The sequence below is a fragment of the Raphanus sativus genome, chromosome 5 (assembly GCF_000801105.2).
Source record: "Raphanus sativus cultivar WK10039 chromosome 5, ASM80110v3, whole genome shotgun sequence".
NCBI lineage: Eukaryota > Viridiplantae > Streptophyta > Magnoliopsida > Brassicales > Brassicaceae > Raphanus > Raphanus sativus.
Window position 1 is genome coordinate 2,769,311 of NC_079515.1, and position 18,150 is coordinate 2,787,460.

An 18,150-nucleotide genomic window follows, 5' to 3' on the forward strand; every position below is an offset into this window, starting at 1 on the left:
TTTTCAGTTGATTGTACTAATATAATCAAATTGAGTAACATATATGTCCGAGAACAATGAAGTTTCAAACTGAAATTCTAATGATTTCGATTGACTTGGTGACCGAGTCCACCCAAAGACTTTTGATGGATTACTAAGGTTTTAGAGTCTTTAGTCAATAAAAATGAACCTTAACAAGAAAATTAGATAAGAAAATATTTCAAATATACACAAGCAACTGCATATAGTATTGAAATTCTTCTAACCATATTTAAATAAGAAATCTAATAAATTGAATAATCCAACTTATAGTGTTCAGATTGTTCTCCAATTTGATGGAGATCTGAAACATAAAACCGAAAATTCAGTTCAATTTGGCGACAAATCTCAAAAACCAAACTGAACCGAACCATAACTAATTTCGGTTCAATTCGGTAGAAATTTTTCAATTCGAATTAACAACTGAAGTAACCGAAGTAACATTTTGTTTAAATTCACAGTTGCAAGCATATAGTCTTAGGATCATTGAAGTAACCTTTTGCTTAAATTGATTGATGATAAATTCCATGTAAGTAACGTTTTGTTGAAGTTGATTGATGGTAGATTTGGGTTGGTCTGAAAACTACAACTATGTTATCCTTTCTTGCTTTTCCTGTTATGCAGAATCCATGGAGATATTTTGCTTTGATACAGAAATCAAGTAAAATTTCACTGAAGAACTCATCGTTCCAACGATTCATACAAACATAAGTACATAACTAATTTAAGGAGGCAACACAATGCATCAACAGTATTGGAAAGATTGTAGGATCTTCCTTTACACTTGAAACCTACTAAGCCAGAGTACTCTCTTCTCTAGTCAACCTCCATTTCCTTGCATACTTTATCTAGAACAGACAGAAAGTCTCTCACGATCATGAACACTCTCAATAGCTGAGCTTCTTGTTTTGCTGAATCTCCATGGAAAATCTCTGTGATCTCTTTCACTGCAGCGAGCGTGGAAGCATCTTCTGTTTCAATATTTTTAGTCTCCTTCACAGCGGTTTCTAGGAACTTGGTCAGTGACTCCTTGAATTTCGATCCATTCTCCTCAGTCAGTAGCAGATCCTCAACTTTCTGGACTCCTTGATAAAGCTTTGAAACCTCGCTTCTTAGAACACCATAGTCCATTTCTGCAGTTTTTTTGACATCTACAAGCGCTAAACTGAGATCTCTGACAACTTGCAACACTTTGGTACCTTGTGATTCTATGATGTTCTGTACAACAGAACGCAAGAGAGTGGTTCCTCCATCTAACAACGCCACAAGTTTGAAGTCTTGAGCATTCACGCCCTTCATTCCTGTCTCTAAGACAACTTCAGTTAGCTTCAATAGCATTCTGCTGGTCCGTAGTTCCTCACAAGCAGCCTGCAAAAGAATCAGATAGCTTTAAGAGACACAAACTTACAGCAACATTCATATGTCTCTCTCATTATACCTGTATAACGCCAAATGATTGTTTTAACTGTTCAATCTTGGAATCAAACGTAGCAAGAAAGAGCAATGCATCAATCCTTTTGAACACAAAAGGCACATTAAGCAAGTCCTTGAGAAACCTCTCTGATGGAGCAAGCTTGATCACCGAGTCGTCCTCATCATCATCACTACAGCTCTTCAGCCTCTTCTCTTCCTCTTCACTCGGCGCCACTCTTGATAAACTCTCAAGAAGCTCAACTCCAAGCGCTTCATATTGACCTGATTCAGAATTAAGAAAACACCGACTCAGATTCAAACTCAATATAAATAAAATAAGCTTTGTAAGTAACTGATGATATTATTACCATCTCGAAGGGCCTGACAAACATCATCTGTAGTGAGATGAAGAGTTGATAGTAGAAAAGCAATACTCTGAGACTTCCTCGGATCTAAAAAGACTCTGCTTTCTTGATTCAGCATTGGGAGATCACAGCTGAGACTCCTCTGCTTCGGATTAGCATTCAAAGAACTGAACTTGAGACTGTCCCATGTGTTCTTCCGTGGTCGGACTCTCTCCCAGGGCAGAGGTTTCACCTTTGCTGTTGCATCCCAAGATAGTTTTTTTCCAGACTTGTGAACCATAAAAGACTGCGACGGCGGGACAAGAGGAGGCGGCGCCGGCATTTCAGGCGGAGGCCGTTCCGGAGGAGGAGGAGGAGGAACAGACTTGAGCTTTGTAGAAGATTCAGAGACGTCGATACAGAAATCTCTAGCGGGAGAAGAAGCAGAGGAGAGGAACAGAGACTTGACGTTTCGACTGAAGTCGTTCCACCTCGGCGGCGAGGCTGTCTCGAGCACCTTCCGGAAGAAGAAACGATCAGGAGTGGTGGAAACCGAAGAGTACATGGAGGAGCGAGCGTACGCGTGGTCGTCGGGAGTTCGAATCGTACCTCCTCCTCTCTCAGGTGAAGTGGAAGCAGAGGAGATTCGAGGGAAGGAGCCAAGATTCTGATGGTTCCAGAGGGTGAACATTCTCAGAGACGGCACGACGTGGTGTCTCTTGTTGTTGCTCCTTGCTATGTTAACGGACGGTGACGTGGCAGGAGAGTCCGAGGTTGAGGAGAGAGAGGGAGAGTAGTTTCTCTGTTCTCGTGATTCTTTACCAGCTAGAGACGCAAGAGGGGAGTAGAAGTGGTCGTCGTCTTCTTCTTCGGAGCTTTGTTGATGGAAGTTATGACTCTTATGAGACGACGACAATGGCGGGAGTGGAGAGATCTCTGGTGACTCCGGTTTGACGAAACCGGAAGTAGTGGCGAGGTTTCCGAGGTAGAGAACATCGGAGGAGGTTGCTGAAGCAGAGACGGTGAGTTTGTTTTCAGTGTTGTTGTTTCTTGGAAGGGGACTTGGAGCTTGTTCGGATGTGTTTATTATTATGTCTGAAGAAGAAGCTGCGGTCGTCTTTGAATCGTCTTTGAAATTACCGTTCTGCCCTCGACACCGTCCGTAGAGAAACAAGGCTGCTCCGACGGCTGTTGCGACGGCGAGCACGGCGGAGATAAGCGGGATGAGGAGCGTCTTCGAAGCGGCGTGCGGTTTCGGGGAGCGAGGGAGGACGAGGGCGGAGATGTTCGCCGGAAAAGTGGCGTACGTGGGGGAGGACGGCGGTAGAGGCGTCGGTGGAGGCATCGGGAGAGGTGGAAGAGGAGGAGGTGGCGGAGGAGGGGAGGATGATAAGCCGTCGGCTGGGAAGAAAGGTAAGCCGCCGGGAGATGATGTGGAAGGATCGGTTACAGGAGGAGCTTGCGAGAGGTGACGGCGGCTGAAACTGGCCGGGGAGGCGCAGGGTAAGTGAGTGGCTGCGCATGATAGCAGGAAGAAGATGATGAGAGCTTCCATATTTGGGAGTTTTCTTGGAGAGAGTTTGTGTGTTGGTTCTGCAATGCGCACTATCTGTCTGAGGATGATGAGTTACTTACTGACACTATGCTATGCTATAGTGTACTCTTTCCTCAACTACTGTTTCGAATTTTAGTAAAGAATGAATAAAAAGCGAATCTAATATATAAAAAACAGTATAGGGAGGGAAGAACGTATATGAAATGCAATAATTACATGAAACAGTTCTCTGGGTCCTCTGCTTTCAAAATAATCTTTTTGACTTTTATTGTCCTCTTTACTACTATGCCTACTCTTTCTATGCAATATCATTATTAAAGGTCATAACACCTTTATCTACCAGGAAAACAACTAACATCACATTTCCAGTTTATTGTTTATTAGATAAAATAGTGTAATTTTCATGTTCTGGAATACTATGCAAAATCGAATTTAAAATGTAATAGTAGTATATAACAGTATCAGGAAAGAAAAAAAAGTAAATTAAAGTAGAACGAGAAATGCAGCATGCTTTGTCTTATCTATTTTTCGGTGGGCTTTTGTAAACAAATCACTTAGTAGTTTTCACACAGCTTGTCATCATGGGAATTAATTGGTTTATTGATTTGAAATGCTGTGGTCACGTAAGTTTTTGCATATTTATTTTAACTAATAGGTGCATGAATGAATGATAACATGTAATCAAATGAGGGCTAAGACGAAGGGACGGACGAGAAGAGTGAGATTATGCAACAACATGACAAGAGAAGGAGAAGAGTTGGGTTGGCCATATTAGGATTGTTACAACACGCCATGTGGTTATTTATGTACCTATCTCCATTGTGTTTTCAACTGATATTTTTAGGGGAAAATCGCATAAAAAACTCTCAAAGTGTCACTTACTAGCACTTCAAACCTTGAAGTTTTTTCACTAACACTTTTAACCTTCAAAGTGACATTTGTATCATAAAAAACCTTCAAAGCAAAAAGTTGACCGGTTCAGCAGGTAATTTTCCAAAAATAATTATTTAATTAATAAAATAAATAAATAAAAATTCAAAAAATAAATAAAAATCAAAACTTTTAATAAAATTTACGAAAATGAAAAAAATCAAAAGTTAAATTAAATTTTTATAAAATTAAATAAATATTTTTAAAATTAAATAATTTTCTAAAATATTAATAAAATAAAAATAATTAAAAATTAATAATAAATAAGATTAAATTTAAATAGAGAAGAACTAAATAAACAATTCACAATTTAAAAAAAAAAATAGAAAATTCAAAATTCAAAATTCAAAATTCACTAGTGACGATGACGGTTTCTCACATAACCATTAATAATGATAATAATTGTCATATCTCCAATGATAGTTCCCAACATCATCGTTGAAAATGACAGAAAAATCTTTTTCAAACTTCTGAATTTTCATTTTTTTTGGAATATATGAATTTTTTTTATTTTTTAATTTGATGTCATTTATTTTTAAATGTTAATTTTCTAAATATTAATTAATTTCTGATTTGTTTCTAATTTATGAGTTTTTATTAAATTTTACAACTTTTTATTATTTTACTAATTAAATAATATTACTAATTAAATTATTTTTAAATAATATTATTTAATAAGTAAAATAAAAAAATAAAAAAATTAAACAAAAATCGTAAAAAATAATATAACTCATAAATTAAATAAAAATCAGAAACCATCATTGTCACTAGTGATATATTTGAAACTATTATTGTCCACGATGATATGATATATTTTTTTGAAAAAATATTATAATTAAAAAGGAATATTTTGAATTTTCTATTTTTTTTTTTTAAAATTGAACTTTTTATTTAGATCTTCTCTATTTAAATTTAATCTTATTTATTATTAAAATTTTAGTTATTTTATTTTGTTAAAATTATAGAAAATTATTTAATTTTATAAAATTTTAATTTAATTTTTATTATGTTTTCATTTTGTGAATTTTATTAAAAGTTTTAATTTTATATTTATTATTTGAATTTATTTATTTTGTTTATTTTATTAATTAAATAATTGTTTTTGAAAAATTACCTGCTGAACAGGTCAACTTTTTACTTTGGAGGTTTTTTATGATACAAATGTCACTTTGAAGGTTAAAAGTGTTAGTGAAAAAACTTCAAGGTTTAAAGTGCTAGCGAGTGACACTTTGAGGGTTTTTTATGCGATTTTCCCTATTTTTAGTGCCCAAAGAAAAATATGAGGATCTAGAACATATGTGAACACAAACTCGAAGATGAAGACTTGCATGCGCTACAATGGTGGAGGAATTAATATGCAAAAGTCCAACCACCTCACAACATCCAAGGAGACAGATAAACAATTGTTTTCTTTACCTTTTGGTGAGTGGTTTCAAAACGTGAAGATGCAAATTAAAAAATTAGCACACATGATATGAATCACATCACTTCGACAATAGACCCCAAGTATGAATGCAAACTAGGGAGCTCATGAGCATCAGCACATGCAAGAATCATATCACCAGTAATTGTAGCAGCGCCAGTTTGAGCCATAAAGTCCTTCTTTGTCTATCATTTGGCAAAAGAAGAGCAATGACATAAATCTTTTTATCTTTTGTGCAAACTCTTTCATTCATTCATAAAAACTTTAAGGTGTCATTGAAAACAAAATTATATTTTCCCGACCACCCACAACTAATGGACCATCCAACTAATGGACCATCCACGTATGTTTTCTCGGCCCGTGAGTTTCATCATGTTTCAACAATCGGTGCGTAAATTTTTCAAGATTCGAAATCATTGTTTGGTAATTTCGCAATCACCACATGATCTTTCTTCGTGCTTTGATTCCATTTGCACAGTATCGCAAATCATTTCTCAATAGATTCTTTTGATACTTTAGTTCAAACACATTTAACTCGAGAGTTCTAAACGAATGTGTGTTGCAAAAATTAAATATATTTTAATAACATAAAATAGCTAAATCAATTATCTTAAATCTTTCCATATATATCATAATTCGGATATTACAGAAACATGTTTAGCTACAAAGTCAGCTGTAACTTTAGCTGCTTTAGGAGTGAACTTAAACTAAATAACATTAAATCAGATCTAAAATAGAAGAAAAAACACCAAATGAGAAAAAACTAAATCTAGAAAACATTATTTTCAATACACCAACACTTACTATCTCACTTACTATATCTCACAAAGTTTCCAAAGTATTTGATAAGAATAAAAATATTTTAACATTTAGACCGAAAAAAAGTTCCAAAATATATTATTACTGCTGATTAATTTTTTTTTACAAAGGTTAAAACTAAAAACAGAAAAAAGGGCAAAAAAAAAAAGTTCTGCTTCAGCTCTCTGTGAATCTCGCTCTCTGTGTTGGCAAGTGGATCATGGATTTGAGCGAATACTGTTTAATTGACGATCGGTTTCATCGATAAAGTTTGGATTTTTTTTTTGGTGGGTTTTTTGCATATGCTTTTCAGTTTCCTGTGACGTCTCTGTTTCTGCTCCAGCCAATTCAATCCAGATCTTCTTCTTTCAAGTCTCAAAGTCTCGCTTTTTACGACTCTCTTCTCCACAAGGGTTTCTCATCGAGATTGTTTGGATCAATGTATCGCTTTCGTTGATCTTGTTTTGGTCTTGTCTGGCTCAAACTCTGAAGTGAATGTACTCTGGATTCGATCAAAACAGAGGTTTACTTGAATTTGATTACAAAATCATCAGTCGAGTTAATCCGATTTGAGTTTTATTGTTCTGTACTAAAAGATGAAGACTTTGTTGTCCTTTAATACAGATTCGAAGTGAAAAAGATGGAGAATGTGTCCGTGTCCACCACCTCCATTATCCACCTCCCTGATGACTGCCTTTCCTTTATCTACCAACGACTCGATAACCTCGAAGACCATGATTCATTCGGTCTAACTTGTCACCGCTTTCTCAACATCCAAAACACCAACCGACGTTCTCTCCAGTTCCAGTGTTCACTATCTCTTCTCATCCATTCGAGTCTCTCTCAGACAAACCCTGCTGTCAACTCAGATCATCTCCACAGGCTTCTCGCTCGTTTCCAGTGGTTAGAGCATCTCTCGCTCTCCGGCTGCACGTTGCTGAACGATTCGAGTCTAGCCTCGCTCAGGTATCCAGGTGCGAGACTGCGTAGTCTACACTTAGATTGCTGCTACGGAGTTTCTGATGACGGGATCTCCACGGTTGCTAGCTTTTGTCCTAATCTGAGAGTGGTTAGTCTCTACCGTTGCGGTATCAGCGACGTTGGGTTGGAGACGCTGGCGAGGGCTGCTTCCTCGCGTTTGAGATGCGTGAATCTCTCGTACTGCCCTCTTGTGTCTGACTCTGGGGTGAGAGCGTTGTCGCAAGCGTGCTTGCGGATCGAGTCTGTGAAGATATCAAACTGCAAGAGCATAACCGGTGTTGGCTTTAGCGGCTCTTCTCCAAGTCTAGGCTATGTGGATGCTGAGTCTTGCTGTCAGCTTGAGGCTAAGGGTATAGCGGGGATCGTCAGCGGAGGTGGGATTGAGTTTCTGAACGTTTCAGGTGCGGTTTGCAACATCCGGAGAGACGGTTTGGTTCCCATTGGGTCTGGGGTTGCGTCGAAACTTAGAGTGTTGAACCTAAGGATGTGCAGAACGGTTGGTGATGAATCCATTAGAGCTATAGCGAAAGGTTGCCCGTTGCTGCAAGAGTGGAACTTGGCTTTGTGTCATGAAGTCAGGGTTTTGGGATGGGAAGGTGTGGGGAAGTGGTGCAGAAAGCTGGAGAGACTCCATGTGAACCGTTGTAGGAACTTGTGTGATCAAGGGCTGCTTGGGATCAGAAGCGGTTGCAAGAGTCTCCGGATGCTGTATATGAACGGGAACGCGAGGCTGACGCCTACGGCGGTTGAGATGTTTAAGTTACACAGAGGAGATGTCACGCTCAGGAGTGAAGAAGTTATGGTTATAGGACCAGACTGGAGACTGTATACACGAGGATGAAGCATCAATCAAAATGTTTTACCGGTGAACACTTTTGTTTCAAATCTAGTAAAAGAAGAAGAGAACCGAATAATATTTATATGAATACCACCAGAAATGTCTTTACAACACATACAACTTCACTTTCCATTTTATTGAATTCAACATCTATATATCTGCAACTTGTTTATATAACACAACAAGCAAGCTGAGAAGAGAGAGATGGAAGACAGAAAAAAAAAAGATTTCTTACAACCCAATCTGCGTTGGAGGCCGCTGCACGACTTGTATTCATTTTGTTACCAACTGATTCTCAAGTTGTGTGTATTCGTTGCAATGTTGAAGGATTTGAGTTAAATGAAAGAAGCAACTTAGTTAGTTTCCCCATACATTATCCCAACCACCACCACCTGGTGCAGGGGCTTTAGGACCCTCGATGTAGTTCTGGTTTCCATGTGGCTGGTGGGGTATAGGGAGTCCATTAGGCCCTTGTGGCTGCTGCTGCATCTTTGGAGGCTTTGTTCTCACACCAAGCATACGCAATACAAATCTTGCTAATTCTCCATATAACATACCGCTACGGTCAAAGAGCTGAAGAAGGGCAGACATGAAAAAGTGAAAGGCCTGGGTGTTTTGGTCAATCAGCATCGCTACGCGGCCAAAGAAATTCACAGCACCTTGCATCTGACATCAAACAAAACATCAACACAACTCTCTAAACTTGTCTTCTTCTTTGATATCTTATGAACAAAATGAACATGAAGGGATGAACAATATACCACACGGAGAAATGATATCCAGAAGCCAGGTGGAGATGGAGGTTGATTAAAAGGGTCGTTTGGATCTTGACCAACGTAAGGACTCATTCCCATTCCCATTCCCATTCCCATCCCCGTCCCCATCCCCATCCCCGTCCCCATACCCATACCATAACCACCACCAAAACTGCCACCATACATGCCTGAACTTCCATAGAGACCACCACCACCACCATACATACCTCCTCTATTATACATGCTACTACCACCATACATTCCACCCCCATAAGACGAACCATACCCACCTAACCCTGAACCATATGTACCCGAACCATAACCAGAGTTCATACCTAGGTTTGAGCCATAACCTGCATCATTACATACAACAAAAATAAGTAAAGCTTATGTCCTCTCAATACAAGTAAAACAACATAATCCCTTTGTTTCACTATGATATGCATATTTTAGATTTTTCACACATATTAATACTAAAACATATAATAAAATGCATACTCTTTTTGTGATTATCTTTATTCCATAAATCTAAACCAATAAAATCCAATAAGTACAATTTTTTAAAATTTGTAATTAATCATTATTAGTTGACAAAAAATACATTAAAAAAAATCTCTTTTTATGAAACAAGGTTTTGTTTTTGTAAAACATGTAACTTATGAAACAGAGGGAGAGTATAAAACGTACCACCATAAGTGCTTCCATAGTTCTGGTGGTCCCAAGGTCTAGCTGGAACAGGTCTACTCAAATTAGCAGCTGTGTTAGTCCTATTAAGAGACGAAACTAGTTCACCGGGATTCGCAGTGCCAGAAGCCTCAACAGAAGCAGCAGTGCGGGTATTAGAAGGAGGCCTGAAAGGCTTAGGACCACCAGATGTGTTGTTGTTTCCATCTTTTTCCCAAGGCTTAGGAGGAGGACTACCACCTACATACATGTTGAAATAACAACTTCAGATTATAAAATATTCAGACAACAAAAGAAAAAAAAAGACAGAACTCAAATCATTACAAAACAGCAAAGCTCCATTAAATCATTGATTACTAATGCTCTGATTACGAAAAGGCATCACTTTGCAATCCGAAAAAAAAAAAATCAAATTGATTCAGACACGTGAATCACAATCGGTAAAAGATTTAGAAAAGGCAGAAGATTTTTTACTTCGAATTAACAAACCTGACGACGCCATAACCGACACGATTAGAGAGCTTTTGGAAGTCTCCGACGCCTACCTTCAAGCGCGGAGAGAGAAGACAAAAAGAGGAGGGACCTGGAGAAGAGAGAAGAAAACAAACTGATTGCTTTCTTCTTTTAGGTTTATTATATTTACACCCCTGAAGTTTCCAATCTTTGCTAAAAAGCCCTCGTAATTACTAAAACTAAAATCAACGTAATCGTAGAACTTGTCAAAAATAGAAAAGAAAAGCCGAAAAAGGATAAAAAAAAAAAAGATTCCATAATTTCGAGGGGAAGCTCTGTTCCTATCCCGGCGGGCGCAAGTCACTCTCCGGCGAAAAATCATTTTTTTTTTAGATAATAGGAAGCGAATTTTCGTATCTACAGATTGTGTATAATCGATGGCGGCAAGCGCGAATCCGTCAGGGAACAACCAGGAAGGTTCGTCGGCGGCGGCGCAGAAGGTATCGTCTTCATCTGCGGCGGCGGCGACGAACGGCGGTGGTGTGAATTCGGTAGATAATAATGGTGGGACGGCGGTGGATAATAATTCGTCGCAGCAGACGATAAGCGCGTTGAGGCATAATCCGGGGATCTCTACGGATTGGACTCACGAGGAGCAATCCTTATTGGAAGATTTGCTCGCAAAGTACCTCTCTCTCTCTCTCTATGTTCAGATGTGAAAAAAGTTTGATCCTTTTTAATCTAATTAACGGTTTGAGAATTGTTTGTTAACAAACTTAGGTACGCGTCGGAGCCTACGATTGTTCGGTATGCGAAGATTGCTATGAAAATGAAGGATAAGACTGTTAGAGATGTTGCTCTCCGTTGTAGATGGATGACTGTGAGATTACTCTTCTTCTTCTTTTCCTTTGGCTTTATTCAATAGTAAGAGTGTACTGATTGTTCATCTTCTTACCATTGCTGATGGGTTGCAGAAGAAGGAAAATGGAAAGCGTAGGAAAGAAGACCATTCCTCAAGGAAGAGCAAAGATAAGAGAGTATGATGCACAGACCATAGATTAGCTTTTGGATCGAGAATTATGATGCATTTTACAAGTCTACATCTGCTAATCAGTCTCTTCTTCACGTATCGGTTTTGGCAGGAAAAAACTACGGATACTTCTGCAAAGTCATCATCTCATTTGAATCTGCATCCGAATGGTCCTGCATACGCTTCTCCTATGATGCCGTTAGATGCTGATGATGGCATTTCATTTAAAGGTTTGATTTGTTCAAGAATCTTGTTTTTCTTCTTTTTTTTTTGTTTTGAGGCTTTAATTTATCTGGATTGGATTTTGGGTTAGAAGAAACATAAAGTGTCTTGTCTCCTCTACAGCTATTGGTGGTGTGAGTGGAGATCTTCTTGAACAAAATGCTCAGATGTTTAACCAGGTTTCATCGAATTTCTCAGCTTTCCAGGTGAATGCATTTTCCATTTTCAGTTCTGTATACTTCGCTGCTTTTGTTTCTTCGACTTGTATATTTGGCTTTTGAGCAATCCTTAGGTATTGTGATATTGGTATATACGTGGACTATATCCCAGTTGTTAAATCCAAATGGTGTAAAAGAGATTTTTTTCTTCCTATTTGCAGATACATGATAACGTCAATATCTTGTGCAAAGCTCGAGACAATATCCTCGCAATATTGAACGAGTAATAATACATCTTCACATATATTTCATTAGCTTCTCTTTGGAGCTTTTGTAATGTATTCACTCAGATATATTTGCTTGCTTTGCTGATTGAACAATTGTGTTGCAGCTTGAATGACATGCCGGAAGTTATGAGGCAGATGCCAGCTCTTCCTGTGAAGTTGAACGAGGAGCTGGCGAATTCAATCCTCCCTCGTCCTCCACCTCCCCATCAAAGGAAGTCGTGATAGAGACCATCTATGTTTTGGTTCTGACCAAAAACTCTCTCTCTAGTCCGGGGAATCAATGAAGAAAAGAATAAATGACGGGATGTAAAGAGTTCCACTGGTAATGGATATGATAGGATGCAGGTTTTCTCACTAGACTCTTTTGCAGTTTCAGTGGATGTTTTTAGCAAAATGGTTCGTTGATACATGAGTAGTAGAGTTGTATTTGTCGTTTAGGATGATGTGAATAGACTGTATAAAATTTGGTTTCAAGCTTCTAAGGTTTGAGGGTTTGCAATTGTCATAATATACAAATCCCCTCTTTTAGAAGGAAACGAATGTTACTCTTATTATTTCTTTGTAATATATAAGAAAGCCAGGATGATTTTTGTAACACAAATGCAAAGTATAGCTTTAAAAAAAAAAGGGGTCTTGATACATAAGGCAAGTCTATTTGAAACTTGGTTTGAAGAAAGTATCTTTGAAGTTTCAAATCAAGATGGCAGACTCTCTTATAGATCAGACCAAGTTATTGATTGAGTTGAACTTGGAAGCTTCTTCCATGAGTCTCAACTCTCAACCTACAAGAAGACGCAATGTGAGCCAGAAGTTTATAGCAGGGGATACGATACATGTGAATACGACTACTGTGATCTGTTCTCTTATATGACTTCCTTTTGTTCCTATAACAGAGTGGGATAGATAAATGATCAAACAGAGCGCGAATGATGAGTCATTTCACGGTGCAAAACATTAACACTATGAGCTATTACTAATGAAAGTTATGAAACTACATGTGAACCCTGAACACAACCAAACGCTACAGAATCTCGATTTATAATGATGTTTTCTCATTGGATTAAACAGTTTGGAGAAAGTAAATGAACAATGAGAAGTGACCCACCTTAACCAATAGTTTTCAATTAAACTCAAAATACACACGAACAGCTCTATTAATTCACCAGATAATCTCACCAAACGATCGACTATAGTTACCAATGGAGATAGATAGAGTTTGGGGGGGGGGGGGGGGGGGAGGAGAAAGAGATTAACCTGAGCTGGACTCGGGTTGTCGTGACCGGAGCCAGACTCCAGACCTGAAACCCTAGATTCCAGAGCTCCGAATTTCTCTTTCATCTGCATTAAGTATATTCCAAACCGTTAGGTGTCACGAAAATCGAGAGCTTGGGACAAAATGATGATGCAAAGAAAATTTACATCAGAGGAAATAGCGAAACGTTCGGCATAGAGATCGCGCCACACGAGATGAGCGATAGAAGCTCCGGTGACGGAAAACCCAAGCGTAAACCAGAGAAGCCGAGTTCTCAACATCTTCCTCCTCCTTCTTCTTCTTCTTTCTCGTTCAATGTCTCCGATCTCGGCTGCTTAACCCACAAACCGGCGACTGGTACCGAGTCGTCAACTATTGGGCTTTCATTTCCAACTATTGATGGGCCTTTACTGTATCCCGTTATAAGGCCCAAACAAACTTACAGCAGTAACATATTATCGTTCAAAAACCGAACCGAAAACTAAACCAGATAATTATTAATACATAAATTAAAATTCATTTATAATAAATGTAATACATAATTAGAATATGAGTACATATTAAATATAAACCATTTGAAATATTAACTAAAGTATTTATTCATTCTATTCATAAATTTTTGATAGTTTTAATAAATTTTAATTCGGTTGGTCGAATTTAGTCTAACAATTAAGTCGGCCTGATTCGTTAAAAATTATGTGAAGGGATGGTCAAACTCAAACATATGTGTTTGGTGAAACCCAGTCTGTTATGTTGAACTAAAAGTTTGTTTACCAACTAACTTCATACAACTGTTAGCCAAAAGCTATTTCTACCAACTTCTTATGATTTACATGGGAAGATACATATAGCATGGTACACAAGTTAGTTCTTTAAATAACAAAATTAGAGAGAAAATGACGAGAAAAGATCTCATTCAAACGATTAGTCAAATAGATGTTCAATACATCCCAATGTTCTATCCGAGATAAATATTGTGGCGAGAGAATTATTAAAAAGACTTCGAATAAGAATTCACTTGTTCATAAACTTTTTGACTTCTAATCCAATAGCAGCCAAAGCCAAAACTGCAACCGCAAAACCATAGCCGACGTTCCATGAAGAACCAGCTTTACCTAAGTGAATACCATAGAAGATGTTGGAAATAGCAAGTATTATCATAACTCTTCCTACGTTATGATGATACCAATTCCAATATTTTCTGTATTTGGAATCTTTGTCCGGTCGAGCCAACAACGCTAGGACCTGTAATAAACAAAACCAAATTAACATGTTTTCTTTTGTAGTATATTGGAATTTTGAATGTGAAAGAAGATGAACCTGGAGAATGCCCATGACAAGTATTGTTATCCCAAGGCCTTTGTGCTTGGAGACATTGTTGGCCTTGGTACGGTTTTCAAGAACCAAACCGCAAATGATACCAGTTAAACCGAGAATAAAACCAGTGGTTTGGAGAGCGATATGGGCGTAGAACCAAGTCGGCTTCCATTGCTTCATGTGTCGAGCCACTAAAGCGCCGATGATGATTAATATCCCCCAGCCGAACATGTTCAGCAGCCCATGTGTCTTTCTTAGCTTAGAATACGGTGAACCCTTAACCACAGTCTGCGAACCTTTTAATTTATAAATGTAACGAAAAAAAAACATTAGTCTATGAAACCAAAAAGAATAACATGCAAAATTATGGAGTTAACACAACATCATGTGCTGAAGGATGTTCTATAATTTAAAAATGTATTTGTTAAGATACAAATACAATGTATTATGTATGTGCAAAGAAACCATCAACATCTAAAAGGTTTATTTAAAATGTTATATGTGTATTTTGAACATATTAAAGTTTGGAATCTTCTACCATTAAAATAATTTTAAAATCTCTATATATAATTCACTGGAACAATAACTATATCAAATTAATTCATGAATGGATGAAAACTAATATAGTTTTCAATTACTTTTATTAAAAATTTAAACCATAAAGGATAATGGTAATGTGACTTTTGCTACAATTCACTATCATCAATACTAATATGAACATTTTGGAGATGATTAAAAATTTATCCTTTTTTGACTTTATTATCTAACAACATACTTGCCGTTTGGTGGATATAAGTATAACTTAAGTACTACTCCAAGCTACAACATCTTAAGAGTCCCATAATCTAACAATATTATAATCGGTATTTAAATATGATCACATTCACAATAACTAATAATAATATAATTGTTTGTTGGCCGAAAGAATACTATAGTATATAGAACTTTGTGTTATGGAAAATTAGTAACTCTAAAACTAGTACTGTTAATATATATCTGGAACCATGTGAGTGGGTATATGATGTGAAATTGACTCCAACATAATCGTTTAGGAATTATACTAATCTTGTACCAGCTCCTAAGCATCATCATCACTAATGGGGTTTTACACTTTTAATCAAATATTTGAATAAATTAAAATCATAATGTTTATCCTACTTGCTACCACTTACCAAACTATCCACGGTCAGAAGTGATTAACCAGTCAGATAATGGAAAAATTCAATATTGACTTTAATTAATTAGTCAGATAAAACTAAAAACAAGCTGGAATTATTATATATTTTTTTTAAAGAAAGAAAGGTGGCGCTTGCTTGCTTACCTGTATTATAATCGACAGTCGTGGTGGTCATGTCGCGGTGCTCCCTCAAACCAAAACCCGGCGAAGTTGGAAAGAACCCGGCAGGTCCCAAGGCGTAGAGAAGACTCGGCCGCGGCACGTCAGCCGTGAGCTGAAAACTCATGTAAATACGCGAAGACACCGACTCGACCTTCAACGACCCGTTGACGATACTCAGATCGCCTCGGTCGGGCGTCACCTGGCCTGGAGATTTCCCTCCGAGCAAGTACTGTTTCGCCTGCCCTCCGCTGCCGTCGGTTGGTAGCCACCCGACGACCGCGCTGGCTCCGATCATCTGACCGTTGGTGGAGAACCCGATCCCGATGAAGGAGCTGGCGTCTGGAGCCGATAAGATGAAGCTCCATGTGTTCTGCGCCGTTCTAGCATACTGCAGCGCAAGATATTTAAAAATATAAATAAAATTTTGTTTGTTTGTATTTTGTTTTTTTTTTTTAAGAATTGGAACATGGAGAAGTGGACTTACTCGGAGGATGTAATTACGGGGAGTCCAAGCTTCGACGCATTGAAGGAGGGTTGTGTCGAAGGTGAGGTCGTTGAGAGGTAGAGTTGAATTGCATGATTCCGTAGCTTGCTGAATGGAGAGAGGTAGAAGTTGAAAAGAGATTAAGCCGAAGAATATGAAGGAGACAGAGGAATAAAGCCTCATCGTCGTTCTCTCTCTCTCTCTCTCTCTGTTTTGGATCTGCTAGATGAAAGAGAGAGAGGAGGGGAAAGTAATGCAAGATCATGATGATGACGACTACGATGAATTATATATAAGTTTATGCGATAGTGTGTTGGAAGAAGCAGTTGAGAATTCAACAAATTATAAAAAATAATATTAGAGCAACATTATCATCAGTGGGACAAATAAAATGTCCTTAGCATATTTTAGTAATATTTTTAAGTTAGGGACAAAGTTTAAAAACTTTTCTAATGTTGCAGATTATTGGTAGGACAAAAAAAGTCTTTAGTTGCAGTAGAAAGATAGACAAACAATCAAGAAGTAACTAGATAGAAAGTAAAACTGTTTTGCTTTTTTTCATCAAACATGAACAACAAAGCTGTGTTAACTAAAGATCCACTTTCAAAACTATTTCAACAAAACAGAGAAACAAGACTATAAGCAACACTGGCAGTCAAAAGGGCACAGACACGTATTACCAGCATTGGCCTTATTGAATGATCTTGACAGCACTTTAACGCTTCCTCCTGAATTCAAAAACTCGCACTTGCCAAGAATCTGAACAAGAAGAAGAAGAATCAAAGTCAGTGTCGTTCTTTTTAATTCGCATAATAATGCTACCACTTGTAGTTAAGAAAATGGAGAGAATAAAAAACCTCACAGCCAGTAGCGTCGAAGAGGCTATTGATACGAATGAGAAGAGTATTCCAATAGCATCCACAATCCCCTTTCTTCACCTGATTGCCTAATTGCCTAACAGCTCCCACCAAATCATTAGGCAAGAAGCTGAAACAATTATAACAAATCTGTAAATAGTTCCCTTGTTATTACATACTTGTTCTAATCATTCAATTGCAAAAAGACATCATTACAAAACATATGTTCCCTTGTTATTCCAATAGACGCACATAAACATTAAAAAAAACAGAGTATCGTGACCAACTTTGAATCGAACTAGACGAGTTTCCTTCACAAAAACAGAACAAAACTCTATACCCAATTTAACATGATTACCAAAAAAAGACTATACCCATTACATTTTCAAACAATATGGTGTTTTTTTGTTCCAATAGACACACAAAACGTTAACGAAACAGAGGAAAGTGGCAAACTTTGAATCATACTCTACGCTTCTGATGGTACTTCCTGTGAAGCAAAGGAGGTAGAAGCCGATGTGGTCTGTTCAAGAGGAGCATCAGCCTGAAACTTGTCGAATTTGACTCATGTTCTTAGTTTCGAAACGAATGAAGCAGAGAAGCCGCAAGAGAGAGAAGCCGAGAAAGATTGAGTGGTGGAGAACGAAGAGCTGGTGAGATCAATCACTGGATTTGGATTCTTCCGTCCAGGAAAGATCAATTGTCGACTGATTACGGAGTATACGAAGTCGAAAGAGATGAGAGAGACTAGAAGATTTTCCTGTGTGACACGTGTCCCTTAAGGACGTGCTCAAAAATATATTAGCTAAGGACGTTCTTCGCTTGGAAATGTATTAATTGGATTTTTTTTTATTTTTTTTTGGCCAAATAATGCATTAGGATTTTTCTTAGAAGCACCGATAATAGTGCTCTTATGTCGTTAGAATTTAGGTTTTTTTCTTTCTTCTTCTAATTCGTTGGTCGAACGACATACAAGAATTTCTCCTTTTTTCTTACGTTAAGACAAAAGTGT

The 18,150-nt window shown here is 37.7% G+C and overlaps 6 protein-coding genes across 8 annotated transcripts; 2 read left to right on the plus strand and 4 right to left on the minus strand.

The window, feature by feature from the left end:
• Window positions 1-656: 656 nt before the first annotated feature.
• Window positions 657-3,464, minus strand: LOC108863346 (formin-like protein 10). Its single transcript, XM_018637739.2, has 3 exons — window positions 1,800-3,464; window positions 1,457-1,713; window positions 657-1,386 (listed from the first exon to the last, which is right to left on the minus strand). Exons 1-3 carry the CDS (start codon window positions 3,328-3,330, stop codon window positions 835-837), a joined length of 2,340 nt encoding a protein of 779 aa, XP_018493241.2. The 5' UTR covers window positions 3,331-3,464; the 3' UTR covers window positions 657-834.
• Window positions 3,465-6,671: 3,207 nt separating this feature from the next.
• LOC108863510 (F-box/LRR-repeat protein 12) lies at window positions 6,672-8,459 on the plus strand. The gene is made up of 2 exons (XM_018637958.2): window positions 6,672-7,004; window positions 7,106-8,459. The coding sequence occupies exon 2, from the start codon at window positions 7,122-7,124 to the stop codon at window positions 8,301-8,303; it is 1,182 nt and encodes a 393-aa protein (XP_018493460.1). The 5' UTR covers window positions 6,672-7,004; window positions 7,106-7,121; the 3' UTR covers window positions 8,304-8,459.
• Window positions 8,365-10,384, minus strand: LOC108863511 (peroxisomal membrane protein 13). 2 transcript variants are annotated; one of them, XM_057010860.1, is made up of 4 exons: window positions 10,229-10,384; window positions 9,741-9,979; window positions 9,062-9,409; window positions 8,365-8,966 (listed from the first exon to the last, which is right to left on the minus strand). In XM_057010860.1, exons 1-4 carry the CDS (start codon window positions 10,239-10,241, stop codon window positions 8,658-8,660), a joined length of 909 nt encoding a protein of 302 aa, XP_056866840.1. In that variant the 5' UTR covers window positions 10,242-10,384; the 3' UTR covers window positions 8,365-8,657. The 2 variants fall into 2 exon arrangements, with proteins under 2 accessions (XP_056866840.1, XP_056866839.1); XM_057010859.1 differs by having other exon boundaries at window positions 9,062-9,408; window positions 9,743-9,979; window positions 10,214-10,354.
• Window positions 10,385-10,484: 100 nt separating this feature from the next.
• Window positions 10,485-12,383, plus strand: LOC108856993 (uncharacterized). The gene is made up of 7 exons (XM_018630909.2): window positions 10,485-10,877; window positions 10,973-11,072; window positions 11,167-11,229; window positions 11,335-11,452; window positions 11,568-11,650; window positions 11,824-11,885; window positions 11,994-12,383. The coding sequence occupies exons 1-7, from the start codon at window positions 10,630-10,632 to the stop codon at window positions 12,109-12,111; spliced, it is 792 nt and encodes a 263-aa protein (XP_018486411.2). The 5' UTR covers window positions 10,485-10,629; the 3' UTR covers window positions 12,112-12,383.
• A 38-nt stretch (window positions 12,384-12,421) lies between these two features.
• Window positions 12,422-13,488, minus strand: LOC108856994 (uncharacterized). Of its 2 annotated transcripts, none has more exons than XM_018630911.2 (3): window positions 13,309-13,488; window positions 13,144-13,227; window positions 12,422-12,671 (listed from the first exon to the last, which is right to left on the minus strand). In XM_018630911.2, the coding sequence occupies exons 1-3, from the start codon at window positions 13,420-13,422 to the stop codon at window positions 12,660-12,662; spliced, it is 210 nt and encodes a 69-aa protein (XP_018486413.1). In that variant the 5' UTR covers window positions 13,423-13,488; the 3' UTR covers window positions 12,422-12,659. The 2 variants fall into 2 exon arrangements, with proteins under 2 accessions (XP_018486413.1, XP_018486412.1); XM_018630910.2 differs by having other exon boundaries at window positions 12,422-12,773.
• A 550-nt stretch (window positions 13,489-14,038) lies between these two features.
• Window positions 14,039-16,554, minus strand: LOC108857564 (cytochrome b561 and DOMON domain-containing protein At3g07570). The gene is made up of 4 exons (XM_018631554.2): window positions 16,282-16,554; window positions 15,780-16,185; window positions 14,462-14,754; window positions 14,039-14,386 (listed from the first exon to the last, which is right to left on the minus strand). Exons 1-4 carry the CDS (start codon window positions 16,462-16,464, stop codon window positions 14,156-14,158), a joined length of 1,113 nt encoding a protein of 370 aa, XP_018487056.1. The 5' UTR covers window positions 16,465-16,554; the 3' UTR covers window positions 14,039-14,155.
• Between the last annotated feature and the right edge of the window lie 1,596 nt (window positions 16,555-18,150).